The sequence below is a fragment of the Pongo pygmaeus genome, chromosome 15 (genome assembly GCF_028885625.2).
Source record: "Pongo pygmaeus isolate AG05252 chromosome 15, NHGRI_mPonPyg2-v2.0_pri, whole genome shotgun sequence".
Lineage (NCBI taxonomy): Eukaryota > Metazoa > Chordata > Mammalia > Primates > Hominidae > Pongo > Pongo pygmaeus.
Window position 1 is genome coordinate 23,089,398 of NC_072388.2, and position 15,464 is coordinate 23,104,861.

General features: G+C 39.4%; 1 protein-coding gene across 8 annotated transcripts in view; it reads right to left on the reverse strand.

Moving 5' to 3' along the window:
• The window catches only part of STXBP6 (syntaxin binding protein 6), a 244,777-nt gene that overhangs the window by 85,200 nt on the left and 144,113 nt on the right, over window positions 1-15,464 (reverse strand). Inside the window, exon 2 of one of the 8 annotated variants that reach the window (XM_063651490.1) lies at window positions 12,595-12,724. The exons of the other annotated variants lie outside the window; for them this stretch is intronic. Coding sequence (XP_063507560.1) covers window positions 12,595-12,712 — 118 coding nt within the window. The 5' untranslated portion in view covers window positions 12,713-12,724. The remainder of the gene's footprint in view (window positions 1-12,594; window positions 12,725-15,464) is intronic. 8 annotated transcript variants of the gene reach the window in all.

Consider the following 15,464-nt stretch of genomic DNA (forward strand, 5'->3'; position numbering starts at 1 on the left):
TTATAATACATATAACATTTCTCTACCCTTTGGTGCCTTATTTCATTATGACTTTTATAAAAAGCGTTAAAGGAAAATCATGCATTCATCCTTATTTTTTTCCCAAAAATCAGCAAAATTCTGAACCTGTTAATTTATCATCACTGGCAAATAAGGAATTCTCAACAAAAAGTAAGCATCATACTTAGAACACATTCCCAACTATTAATTTTTCCACTTTCATGATTCAATTTTAATCTCATAGCAGAGATGAAAAGGTTTATGTTTTAGAGGAAATTCACTCTCCTCAGCCCTTCTTCCTAAAATCTATATTTGGATTCAATAGTCAGTGGTCTGAAACATTAATGGAGCCTTCCATTGAGCCATTACTCTTTTTCCCTTTTTGTTTTGCAAACAGGGCTTATTAAATCTTTGCTGTAGGCACCAGGGATGAAGAACAGTGAGAATGTGCTGATGTGAAAGGTTTCACTGAACTCAGGCAAATCATTTCTGATTTGCCATAACTCCCTAATAGTAAATGCCCCAAAAGTATACTATTTGGGTGGAAAATATAAATTACCATCACATAAAACACACTAAAGGAAAACCAAAACCCACCCCTCTCCCTGTGCCAGGGGTTTAAGGCAGAGATGTTGACTGCAGATGCTTCCCACTAAGTATCGTCAAGTCAGCGTAAAGAATACATTTTTGGTGCTAATGCAGCTTGATGCAAGTCCTACTAGCAGTGAGGGAAGGAAATTGCTGCATATTTTTAGGACACACTGCATTTCTTTATTTTTGCTATTCTCCATTCTATTTTAAGCTTAGACACACTCATACAAAATTAAGTTTAATACACAGTTTAAAGACATATAGTACACAATTAATTTTAATAATTAATCACGTGATGATAAGGAAAGCAAAGCCAATATACTTCTGTTCTTCATGATTCATAGAAAAGGTAACCAAATTCCAGGTCAAGACCATGGTCTGAACACATGCCTTTACTTGTGGTTTCTCTTAAACCTCATTAAAGTGACTAAGGAGATTATCTTTTAAAGGCACAAACCCAAAGACAAATGAAATGGAAGAGAACACAACATCAACAAAACTTTGCAAGCTATATTGCAAATGGATAGGTGGTTAATGACCCAAACAGGCACAAGAAAGCTAAAACCTAAGCTGGCAGTAGGGAAAAGCCGCAAAGCAACCCACCCAATATACATCAGAGAATCTCCCAAAATCTAAGGATTTTAAGGCATCATCACTACCTTTGGAAGTAGGGGTGAGATAGAGCTAAAATAGAAAAAATGGGCTGGGTGCAGTGGCTCACCTCTGTAATCCCAGCATTTTGGGAGGCCGAGGTGGGCAGATCATGAGGTCAGAGGATCGAGCCCAGCCTGGCTAATATGGTGAAACCCCATCTCTACTAAAAATACAAAAATTAGCTGGGCGTGGCAGCGCACGCGTGTAATCCTTGCTACTCAGGAGGCTGAGGCAAGAGAATTGCTTGAATCCAGGAGGAGGAGGTTGCAGTGAGCTGAGATTGCGTCACTGCACTCCAGCCTGGTGACAGAGCTAGACTCCATCTCAAAAAAAAAAAAAAGAATGGTTCAAAGTCTGTTCAAGAAAATATTTCGATGCCCCAATCCCTTTCTCTGCTTTTATGGGTAGGTTCCTGACTTTTCTAACCCTCTATGTACCAGACACAGTTTAGGGTAATGACAATGTATTAAAAATAATTACTGTTGTTGTTTTCTTCAAAGAGAACATTTGCATACTTGTTTAGAGTACCCTGCCCCCTTTCCTCTTTTTGTACTTAGCTCCCAGGACCCTGGCAGCCAGACCATACTTTTTACAGGCAGTTTAGAAAATCCTTCCCTGGGGAATCTAACCTAGACAAGAAGAAAACCATGAAGATGGTGACATCAGGGGCTTCCCCATTAAACAGCACAGCCAGGCCCCCTTATCATGAAGTCCCAGGTAACAACACCCAATGACATGCTCAGGGTTTCTAATTGACTTTTAAGGTCCTCTTCTTAAATATGAGCCAACCACCAAGAATCACTGAGCCAAGTCTCTAGTATGAAAGTTAGAGAACTAAACAGACTGTCAAAAGCAACCAGGAATATACAGGGACTATGCAGGGGGAAGAAAACTTAAAAACAACAACAACAATAACAATGACTATCATTAATTCCCTCAGGAAAATAACAGAAGATGGTCTATTCATAAAACTAGAACAGGATGCTACAAGAATACCCAGAAAAGAAAAAAGTGTACTTACATATTTTATGTATGCGTGTGTATGAATTTGTAAAGCTCAATTACTCAATCGTAAAGTTAGAAACTAAAGTTAAGAAAATCTCCTCCCAAAAATAGGGTTGGAAGACAGGAAAAAAGTAAAAAGAAATTAGAAGAATCAATCCAGGAGAGTCATACTAATCAGGATCCTTTGCAGAGAAAATAATTCATGTTATTTAGTTTTAGCAGAAATTATTTCTTACCATACATTAAATAACATAATCTTTAAGACAGCTAAAGAAGCACACTTGAAGTTGAGCTTTCAGTACAACTCCCCAACTGTACCAGAGAACTAAGCCACAAAGGGAGCTTCACCTCTTCTAACATCCAGAGACTGCCTCTTGAAGTGGCAAACTGCCGCTAGAGCCACTAATTCCAGAAGCATGTTATTACTGCCAAGATCAGGGAGTCATAGGTATTGCTATGGACTGCAAAGCCAGGCTGTGCCTGCCACAATCCATACAAGCAAAATGGATGACAAGTAGTCTGCTTCTTGACCTCACAGAGCTAGTGCCCAAACACTGGGATGCCTGCTAATGCTGTCCCAGAGTAAAAAGCTTCCATGGCCATACCTGCCAACAGAACAGAAAGAAGTACAGTCAAATCGAAATCACATTCAGAACACTAGCTGCAAAAGATCTTAGAAACAGTGTCTATCCTTCTAGCCCCTGCAATACACAAAGGTAAACTGGAAGGAGGTTGGCATGGATGTGGGATAATTCACAATATTCATCACAAGATCCTCAACATCTGAATAACAAGGTACTGAACAACAACAACAAAAAGATGCACATAGAAAACACGAGGGTCGGGTGGAGGAGGATCATGCATGAAATTAATTCAAGAAAATTTGAAAAAAATTAATTCCAACACTGAAGGAACCCACTAGCTACTAGTACAATAGATGAAAAGAAACCACTCCTAGATGTATTACTGTGAAATTGCTGAACACTAGGGATTAAAAGAAGATCTTACGAGCTTTTAGAGAGGAAGGGAAAAATGTCCTATAGAATAGATAAGGAAATTAGCATCCTTTTGGACTTCTAAAGGATACTGGAATCTAGAATACAAAGCCACAACATCTTCAAAAAATGTATTCCTTTGAAATAAATTGAAACAGTATTAAACAAGAGATTCAAGGCAGAGTTAGCCCCCATTTATTCTTCAGAGGGAGCAGTGCTATAGAGAGATAGGCACAAACTCCCAGCTGATTGCCCTATCCTTTATTTAATTTGGTACATTTATTCCAACTTAGAATTCTATACCCAGCCAAGCTAACAATCAAGTATCAGGGTAGAATTACATTTTCAAGCAGGCAAGTTGTTTGTGCCAGCAGTGCACTGCTGCCATCTGGGCTCTATTTTGACCTTTATCCTGAAACTTGTCTTTACTTTTTTCCTGTGTTGAATCCCTGTTTCTTGTATCTGTCTTCCTCTTGCTCAGTTATGTCCTTGTTCTCCAGGAGTTTCCTAAGGAAGGGCTCATAATGTCTTCTGTGCACAGATAACTTTGGACAGTGTATTAATTACGGATGCAAACAAGGCCTGAGAACAAATTAGGAGAAGAAACTGCTTCCACAAACCGTGGAGTCCTCCTAACAGATCTATAGACATTTCCTTTTTAGACAAAAAGTGCCTATTTAAATAAAGAATAGGGCAGTATATTGGGGGCTTGAGTCCATCTCTCCATAGTGCTGCTCCCTCTGAAGGATAAATAGGGGTTACCTACGCCTTGAATACTCCGTTCATATCCTGTATATGGTTAGCCTGAATGTCAAAAGACTAAGAAAACATTATTAAGACATTAGTAAATACCACAATTTCATTTTACACTAAAACCTCACCATTAATTCATTCCCTGTTCCCCATCCTGTAAAGAAAGAGAACTGTCAGTAGACCTGCCCGACCCTCTCTAAAGAAATTTACTTAGAATTCCTTATGAATACTATAATCTATCTCATTTCACTAAATAGAGGAAAACCAATATTAATTTTACCTACCACTAAAATTAGCCTTGAGGGTACCCATGTTTCCTTTATATCTTAGAAAAGCTTATCTAGAAAAACTATTTAGGTAAAGCTTTGATTTGTTCAATACATACATAAAATCTCCCACACCAAACTAAAAGATAACTCTAATGGAATACTGTGTTCCTTCTCTTCTGACATTTCTATAATAAAACTTCCTCTAATGTCTTGAACATGTAAGGCTTCTTCCATCTGATGATCCTGGTGCAGAACATTTCCTCTTCCTGGAATGGCTTTCCTGCTCTTTCACTTTTTGTTAACCCCCATTAATCTTTCAGAGGAAAGCTCAAGAGCCACATACCCTGGAAAGCCTTCCTACAACTCCTGGACCAGATCAGGTTCCCTTTATAAATGTTCCTGGCTTTTAGTACTTTTCTTTCCTGGTACGTATCTCAGTATATAACTATATATGTTTGAAATTATTAGATTACCCCCAACACATGTACACATTAGGTTCTATGGGGCACTGTCTGTCTTGCTCACCCATGTATTCACAGCATCTTATGCAATGCAGACAGTCAATACACAGGTAATGTATACATTAGTTTTTTTTAAAAAGGAAAGAGGTCAGTACAGAGAAAAAAAGTGGAAGGAAAACAAGCAGGAAAGTGGGGGGAAAAGAGGGTAGAAGAAAGGGGAGAGAAAGAAAGAAAAATTCTAGGTGCAAATTCTCATTTTAGGTAGAAGTATTTATTTTTAGAATTTTTTAAATTGATGTATCTAGCAAGCTATTCTGCTTTAGAAATTTCAGAGGTTGCCAGAGGACTTGGTAAATGAGCCAGATGTTTCTATATTCTTCAAGGGGCGAAATAATTCTGAGGAGGAAGAAATCATGGAGTTGCATCCTTAGAAAGCAATTCTGATTCTGGGCTAGCCACACCCCTTGGTTTGAGTCTTTTTCTTCCCAGAAAAGTCATGCAGAGGGCAGGGCCCCCCGCCCCCTCTCCATGTTGTCTTCCATGAGCATTCGGAGCAGACTGCCAGAGCAGGTTTCTGAACTCTGGTCCTTGTGCTCTGGCATCCCATTGACAGCACTGAGTTGCAATCCTCTGGGCCACGCTGTTCTCACACTGGCTCCATATGGCCTGCAGACCATGAGAGCTGCAATGGGCCATGTGGGAGAACATCAAATATGAGGCACATTACTAAGATGTTATCAAGCAGGAGCAGGGGCTTGGGCAGAAATGGGAGAGAACCGAGTGGACCCCGCACGTTCTCAACTATTACTGTAACTAGAACTCCCACAGCCCTGAAGAGGGAGCAGAGTGAGCCTTATTTTCCACATTCCGCTGCTTTGAAGTGCTCTGCCGGAGAGATATTCAGCAGGAGAGCCCAGGAATGGCATTCTCAACAGCCAGGCTGCAGGGGGACTTGCGCTCTCTCTCCTGCAGGTATGGTGCACACAACCTGACCACTGTTTTCTAGGTGAGCTGTGGTAGTAGATCCCAGAGACTCAAATGCCCAGAGATAGTGACTGTCTAAAAATTATTGATTTTGATCTAATGATAGTAATATTTACAGAGAAACTAGCCTTTCGTATGAACAATACAGCTCTAATGACAAAAACAACAATAGCTAACACTTAGCATATGAGTGCTTATTATGTGCCAGGACCTATTCAAAGTATTCTGCATATATTAACTTATTTAATCTTGGCCACAAACCTAAAGAACTTACCACTTAAATCCATTTTACACATAGAGAAACCAAGGTACACAAAAACTAAGGAATTTGCTCTAGACCACACAGCTAAGTTGCAGAACAGAGATTAGAGCTTTGGCTATGTGGCTTCAGGGTCTGTGTTCTTATTTGCCAAGCAGTGCTGTCTTGCTCAGTTGGGAAATTCCCAAGCACTTAAGAGTGTTAGGTAACAGACAATATATATAAAAACAAAAAAGCCTCCATCTGTGCAAAATATGGGGTACTAATGTGGAATCTGTGACTTCCAATTATGACTAAAATTTTGTGAATAATCCCTAACACAAATGCCTAACAAATAAAAATTAGGGCTACAGGGATACTCAATGGTCAGTTACTTCATTTTGTTGTCTTCAAATGGCAATAAAATATATGTACCTCCCATTAACATTTTCCAGAAATTCCCAAATTAGAAAACAGACTTCCTTAGTAACTGTAAGATCACAAATATCAATGCATTTAAGGAACAGCTAGCTTTACAGTAAAATAATTCTAAGTCTGAACTTCAGTCTAGTCATTTCTCTTTTGGGTTAGTGGCATTTTATAAAAAGACCATATAACACAAAATGATAATTAAATATAAATAAGAATAAAAATCAGGACCAAGGATCATAGAAATAGGGTTATAGCATCAAATCAGCGAAAAGAAAAAAACATGCGTTATACAGGTTCTACGGTAAAAGCAGAATGGAAACAGATTAAGTCATGTTAGGGAATTTGAACATGGTTTTAGAAAATTAAGCAAGACTATTAAAATTCAGCTTGCATTTTAGAAATAAAAAAGTTTTTGCAGAGTTGAGGATCGCCTGAATGGAAATGGACAAAAAGACAAAGACCAATTTGGAAAGTATCTCAGGGTCTCATAAGAGAGAAGACGTAGGTCTGAAATAAACCAGTGTAAAATGATGAGGACTTAGGGACTCTCTTGAATGTAAAAGGTGAAAGAATTGGAAGACCAAGTCTAATGCTAAGATATCTAGGTTGGGGAAAGTGATTAGAGGGTGATGTAGTAAACCATGTAGCAACATACAAGGGGATGCCAGGAGGTGCTGTATTGGCGTGGATTTAGGTCAGGTGGAAATATTTACTAGACAACCAGGGCAGCGTGGACTAGAGACAGTCTAGTTAACTGGGGGAGAAGCAGGAAAGGTCCATGTCCCCCAGACAGGAAACTTAATGCTGATGAGAAGAGCCCTAAGCAGATTCCATATTCCCCAATCCATAGAACACAGTATTTTCTTTTGGCTATATTCATCACCTGAGAGTTTGCTTTGCTCACATTTGTTTGCTTTATGGGGTACTTACCACATCTCACAACTCTGCTCACATCTGCATTAACTTTTCCCTATAGGCAATGGGGCAGGGACAGAATACCCCTCTCTACCAGCCTAAGAAACTCTTGCATTGTGTACAAAGTGGTAGCTAGCAGACGAAAGGCTGATGGAGACTGTGGCTTCCCACTTGCACAACTTCCCTGAATCTTTATTTTAAAAGTTTTCCATTCTAACTCTTCTCTTTATTTCTCTCTTTTTTTTTAATACTCAGGAAAATTTCTCTAGCTCCTTCCATATCATATCCCACTGGTTTTATGATCTTTGCCTTGAGCTTGTCTGGCTATTTTTCTTTCTTGTGTGTTAGTACTAACCTCTAAAACGAGATTTTTTTCTAAGCGAATAAGCCCAAGTCAATATCTCTATTTTTATCTCAATCACTAACCATGGTCCACGTGTTAAGCTACCAAATGTTCCCAAGAACTGTTTTTCTCACAGAAATCAGTCTAATTTACAGTTGGCCAAAATAGTGGTATTTTCCAATATCAGCAGCAAAGGAGCAACACACAGAACACAAAAGTGTCCAGATTTTTTTCATTGTGAAATGACCATTTGATTGACTGTAGCCAGGAAATAAAAACCACAAGGAATTCCAACATGTTAACGCTGTTTATCCCTGCCTAATTGTACCATTAAGGAAAAGAGATTTAAATGCAATGTGCTTACATTCTATCTAGAGGGCCCATTCTTCAGTTCTGACTTCAACAACAGGACTAGGTTTACTGGCATTCATGTCCAGTGAAAGGAAGGCGGTTAGGAGGAGTCGCACTAACTTTCTTTTCTGTTAAGAGCTCCCGTAGCACTCAGCCACTCTTGGTGGTGTATCCTTGTGTTGGGTAAGCTACCCATATGCCAAATGATTTCTAGTAGAGGTCCAGACACACACAGGATTGAGGTCAGAGTCATTCACAGACATTCGAAGACATGAATAAAAAAACAAATCCTCTCAAATACACAGAAGATAGGGTAGGGCTTCCATTATAATAGTAAGTCAGAACACTAAATGTTAAAAGTGGTAGCTGGAGCAATATCGGAGTATAGGCTCTGCAGGCAACTCACCTGGGCTGACATCCCTCTCTTCCTTCATTAGTTGTGTTATCACGAACACGCTGCCTAACCTCTCTGAGCATGAGGTCCTCACCAGTAACAGGCAAAAATTATACTTCCTCTTTGGGTTGTCTTGAGGAGTAAATGAGATAATTTATGTAAAGTGATTAACACAGTACCAGCACACAGAGCTCACTGAACAGTAGTTACATTAATTATTATGTTTGTCAAAATCATTGTTAGATACCAAAAAGAAGAGTGTGGGGTGTCTTTGGAGGGGCTGGAGTACAGGCTACAACCAGGCTCTCTCCAAGCTCATAAACCTAAATACAGCATAGGCAGCGGCATTTCTGAAATGAACGTCCTGGAAAGAGGATGATTTCTTCAGCCTTCCAGACGAATTCTTCAGCCTTCAAAAGTCCACGATCTAGTGTGGTCCCAGGATGTGTGTCCACCTGCCAGCCTGTTGGCACTTAGCCATTTTTGCACTGGCTGTGGCTCTTTCCCACACTGATATTACTAATGGCATGACAGACTCAAGTTTTGCTCTACCAAGAAACCTATATAAATCTTACTCAAAACTATACCATCATCACAATCATCTGCTGGGGATTTCATTCCTAACAGAGGCATGTAAAGGAGACGAAATAAGACAAGAAAAACAATGCCAGCACTTACGTGTGGATTGATGTGGAGGCCACAATTCAATTTTAGGCTCTGATTCCAGAGTCCTGGGGTGTAGCTCCTTATTTCAAGAACAGAACCCGCTGTCAGCTTCCTCCTATTCAAGGAGGGTTTAAACAATCAGAGATTTGCTAATATGCAGTTACCTGGGTCCCACTCAAACCTACTGAAAATGAATCTCTTGAGAAAGAGAGAGGAACCCAGGAATCTGCACTATAACAAGCAGCATTTCATGCATATTAAGATTTGAGAACCACTTACTTTAAGGGCTCATAATTTAGTAAAGGATACACACATACAAGCTTTCTAAAATATCTGGCCGTCTCTGATAGGTACCATAATAAAGATATGGAGTACAGAGGCTGAACAAAGGAGAGAAAGTCATTCCAAACTGGTAGATCTAGGAGAACCTCCCAGACTGGGAACTTGGAAGGTGGTTAGGATTAACAGCAGAAAAAAACCTGGGCTAGGAATGAGGAGAAAAGGAACACAAGAGTTCTCATAGGTAGAGGAAACCAGGTGAACAAAAGCATCCGGAGTAAGCATGTCTGGGGTATGTCTGAGCTGGTGTTAGTGGGGCCCAAGTGAGTGGGCATTTGGGGAGGGGGTTACTATTTCAGGTAGAGAGAGGAAGGCTGTACCACTGGGTGAGACATAAGACTAAAGGCCTTACACACCAGTCGGGGTCTGAGTTCTAGTGTCTCTTTGCACTAAATCACTGTGGGAGGTTTCTGCAGAAAAGTAATATCAGATCTTAGGCCCACATTTTAGAAATTTTGGATTTCCAAAATCCAAAAAGCGATGGAAACCAAAAGATTTTTTAGGCTGGGTGCGGTGGCTCACGCCTGTAATCCCAGCACTTTGGGAGGCTGAGGCGGGCAGATCACGAGGTCAGGAGACTGAGACCATCCTGGCTAACACGGTGAAACCCTGTCTCTACTAAAAATACATAAAATTAGCCAGGCGTGGTGGCGGGCGCCTTTAGTCCCAGCTACTCAGGAGGCTGAGGCAGGAGAATGGCATGAACCCAGGAGGGGGAGTTTGCAGTGAGCTGAGATTGCACCACTGCACTCCAGCCTGGGCGACGGAGCGAGACTCCGTCTCAAAAAAAAAAAAGGAAAAAAAAAAAAGAAAAAGTTTTTTTATATATCTGCTTTGTTGGCAAAATCTATCATGAAATGAAGTCAGGTTACTTATAGTCATTATCTATCCAACTTGTGAAAATTATTAATGTGTTTGAGTAGGGGTGCTGCATTGAACCCCATCTGGAGATGTTACATAAAATTTAGTTCAAGTACTATATAAAATTTCTGAACTCAGAAAAAATTTTGAATTCCAAAATACACCTTGGATTAAGGTTTCGATGAGGGATTATGGATCTTCACAAACAACAGGAGAGGTTTAGTAGCCTCTTGATGCTTTAAAAGTCCAAGGGAGTCTTTTAAAAGGTGACATATAAGTGTGGGTAATCAGTACCACGGCCCCTTCTGTTCTATTTTCTATGACCACTTAATTGCTGTGGCGGTTTGGCCAAGGGAAGTTGCCTATGGACTAAGTGGCTTGGCTCTTATAATAATTCTTAATTATTTTCAGTTGTTGCCTCCCGGTCCCCCTGAATGTAAATAAACAAAGGCTATAATGCTGCAGATTGGAAAATCGGTGGTGAAGTCATGTAGACTTCATCTACATGATGAAAGGTTGTTTCATCTTTGCATAGCCATCTGTGTATGCATGTGTTTCTGTACATGAAGTTTAGCAATCAGAGCTGCTGAGCTCCTTAGAAATCATTTAGTTCAACTTGTTCAGACCACAGATGAGGAAACTGAGGGTAGAGGAAAAACGTTCTTTGCTAGAGACCTGAACTCGGAAGCTTTCACAACGAACATTGACCGAGCACCCCAGGTTTGCATTATGAGTACAAGTTCTTACAGGACAAGGGGTCCATTATGACTAGAAACTGACACATACAGGAAGCATTTAATAAATACTCTTCAACTGTGATTCTCATAATTTCACCACTGGGTAATAATATTACTGAACTTTACTGAACCTCACTGAACCACATGCTTTTTTAACTGAGTATTGAAATGGTAAGGGATGGCTGGGTGCGGTGGCTCACGCCTGTAATCCCAGCACTTTGGGAGGCCAAGGCGGGCGGATCACAAGGTCAGGAGTTCGAGACCAGCCTCGCCAATATGGTGGAACCCCATCTCTACTGAAAATACAAAAACTAGCTGGGCGTGGTGGCATGTGCCTATAGTCCCAGCTACTCGAGAGGCTGAGGCAGGAGAATCGCTTGAATCCAGGAAGCAGAGGTTGCAGTGAGCCGAGATTGCACCATTGCACTCCAGACTGGGCAATAGAGGGATACTCCATCTCAAAAAACAAAAAAACAAAACAAAAAAAGAAATGGTAAGGGATTTAGGTTTGAGTACTGTCAGCCATTCATATGAAGGAAAATGAAGAGAATACCAAAAGCATTCTTTTTTCTTTAAAGGCATTTACGTTTATATAAAGGCATTAAATTATACATAAGTATGTGTATATGCATATGCAGACTCCTTAGAAAAACCAGAAGAAAACAAAATTGACTCTTACCAAACCTCTATAGAAGGAAGAATTTCTATGCTCAGAGGCTTCATTACATAGGCACGATTGATTAAACCACTGGCCATTGCTGATCAGCTTGGCCTTCAGCCCTTCTCCCCTCCCCAGAGGTTGGGGGTGGGGATAAAAGTCCCAACCCTCTAATGCTGCCTTGGTCTTTCCAGTGACTCTGAACCTATCAGACAAAAAACACACAATAGACAGCACTTTGAAGAGCTCAAGGATTTTCGGCATTATGAGCTAGGAACGGTGGACGAAACCAATATATATCATAACACCACAACTGTACATAAATTTGATTTCTAAATTCATTTCAATAAAATTAAAGCACTATATTAAACAAAAAGTCAGTAGTAACTTGTCTTCCCCTTTATTCCAGTAAGAATGTTTGGAATATAGTTCTCAGGAAGTAAGAAAATTCAAATTACCACAGACATTACAGAGACATCTTAACAAACTTTTCAGAGAAATTATTCCATGCCAGGAGAAATTAGGAGTGCTTTTTTCCTTCACCAAATAACAATTAGAATCTTGTCAGGTGGCCACTATCATAATCACCATTTTACATAGGGCACCAAGAAAGTGAGTAACTTATGGCTGGGTGCGGTGGCTCACGCCTGTAATCCCAGCACTTTGGGAGGCTGAGGCGGGTGGATCACCTGAGGTCAGGAGTTCGAGACCAGCCTGGCCAACATGACGAAACCCCATCTCTACTAAAAATACAAAAATTAGCTGGGTGTGGTGGCACATGCCTCTAATCCCAGCTACTCAGGGGTCTGAGGCAGGAGAATTGCTTGAACCTGGGAGGCAGAGGCTGCAGTGAGCCGAGATCGTGCCACTGCACTCCAGCCTGTACAACAGAGAGAGACTACATTTCAAAAAAAAAAGCAAAAAAAAAAAAAAAAAAGAGTAACTTACTCAGATATGTTTGGTAAGAATTTGAACCCTGGCTGTTCAGCTCTTGAATGGTGCTCTTAGACACTATACCATGCAGTATCTCACTGACCTCGGAAGTGAGAAGGTCCTTGGATATCATTAGTACCAACTCCTATAAAGAGAAGTATGGAGAAGTTATGCAACTTGCTAAACGCCACACAGCAAATTATCTAATAGGTGAACAAAGCGATATGCCTTAACAGGCTGTAATTTACAAACACTAAGAAAGATTAAAATGATGGCAAACAATCTTAGTTGATCTGCTTAATTTTGTTCCTAATATTAGATTTTTCTTTTTTCATTTTCTTAGAACCTATACTAAGAGAAAGGCATATTTCTGTGGTCTACAGAGAGCACTTACATCCCTGAAATCCTAGGGCTAGCAGATGTAAGCTCTTTCCTCTCAGTTCCATCAGAACCATGTTTCAACCCAGGTGGGGAAACATCATCAGGGAAATGTCCTCATCAAAGCACCTACTGGGTGTGGCACTATCCCAGGCTTTGTAAAACTTCGGACTCCAACAGAACTCTCTGAACTACAGGAAAGCAGTATAAGAGTCAAAACAAAATAAAACCACTTGCCAACAGCAAGAAAGAAGCTCTGTGTATGCTTATTTTCTAATCTATCATGAAGTCCAAAATAAACTCCAGGCTTCCTCATCACATCTGATATAGATTAAGGGAGTCAGATCTCTGTTGGGAGAGAAATATTGGGAAAGCTCTACACCAAATAACTGGGCTAAATGACAAGAGAAAGTTCTACAAAATTATTCCCCTGAGCTACTGTGGCTTAGTCATGCCCAGTTTTTCAGTGTGCTACTTAGAGGTTTCTGGACCCATCTCATGGGATCAAAAAAGAAGGAAATGAGGTCCATATCAGACTGTGAAAATGACAAGGTCCAAGGATGTTGCCATTAAAATCATGGAAATAAATGACCTCCCCATCCAGGACAGAAGAATCAGCCTGTCCTATAAGGCAAGTACAGTGTCTGTCTTTTCTAAAGGAACCAGGACTCCCAGTGGCCCAGTTGTGACTAAACATCAGAAATAAATGATAACCAACAAAGTCTAAAGCGGAGATGAAGGCAGTAAAAACTGGGATGCATGCATAATTGGAAGGAGGAGCAATTCTGCTTGTACCAGCACAAACTGTTACCGCTGGAAGACTAAGTCATAAAATTTACAACTTAAAGCAAGAAACTCATATTAAAATCCAAACCTCAAAACAGAGAAGGGAATTTCTAGTCTCATTTAAAATAAAAGGAGGAAAAATAACTGTTTTATTTGAACCGCATAGACAGGATTTTTTTTTTTCTCTGTTTTTGGCTTTTTTACCTACTAAAAGGCAGGCCTAGTAGAAGTTATATTATTAACATTTTCTTTCATTCTATAAAATTGAAATGTCCTCAAATCTAGTGATTTACGATCATTTTAGACAAACACTGTTTTTTGAGATTGAAAAAAACAAATGAGTGGATTTCTACAACATACCCACTAGCATGGCTCCAAAAAAAAAAAAGACTGGCTATATTAAGTTATTAAGTGAAAGCTAGGATTTGGAGCAACCCTAACACTTACACATTTCAAGTAGAGTGTAAAATATTACAACTACTGGGAAAACTGTTGGCAGTTTCTGAAAAAATTAGGCATAACATTCCCATGATGCAGCAATTCTACTCTGATCTGTGTACCCAGGAGAAATGAGCGCATGTGTTCACAAAGAATAATACTAGAATGTACAAAACAACTTTATTCATAATAACCTCAAACTGGAAACAACCCAAATGTACATCAACAAAAGGATAAATTATGACATACCCATACAACAGAATACTGTCAGCAATTAAAAAGAAGCTATACTAACACATGAAACAATATGGATGAGTCTCAAAAACAGACTGAATGAAAGAAATCAAAACCTAAAAGAGTTAATATACACCCTGTGATTCCACTTATTTGAACTTCAAGAACAGGCATAACTATGGTGATAAGAATCAGAATAATGTTTATTTCTGATGATAGGGGCTATTGACTGGAAAGGGGAATAAAAGAGCTTCCTGGGATGATGGAAATGTTCTGTGTTTTGATCCGGGTGGTGTTCAAATAGGTGTTCACATATATAAAATATCAAGCTGTACGCTTAAGATGTGTGCATTTTACTACATGTACATCATGCCCCAATGAAATGAACAAATCAAAAGCATTTATTTTTCTTATTACAATAATTTTTTTCCATTAATTTGATATCTGTGTATCTGAAAGACAATTAAAAAATTATAAGTAAGAAATTTAAGAAATACCTTAATGAAAGGATTTTTTTTTTTTTTGCTAATGAAAGGATGAGTGCAATGATTTAGCTACAAGAATAGTCATCATAAAATGGTCTCTTCCAGGCAAAAATTAGAAAAACAGATTTAAATGTCCAATGATTGGGGACTAGTTGTGGGTATATTTATGTTAGAATTCCATGCCCGAACTAAATTAAAATGCTGTAGTAATATTTGCCATAGACATGGAATGATAAGATACAGCAAAAGAAAAAGCTGGATATAGAGTGTATATGGTTGCTAACGACTGAATATTTGTCCCCCACCTTGCTCTCCAAGTCATATGTTGAAGCAGTAATCCCTAGTAAGGCTATATTTGAGACTTGAGACTTATTATTTTGGCTACCATAGATGCTTCGTTAGGTAACCTAAGAATGAGGACCATCTCATTACCTTTTGGGTAGCATCACAGCTCTACAGACAGACAGCTGATGACTGATTATCAAACATTCACTAACATATTAGAGCTTGATGATGTACTGAGTTACGTAAACTATTTGTCTCTTTCTTTCCATTAGTTTTGTA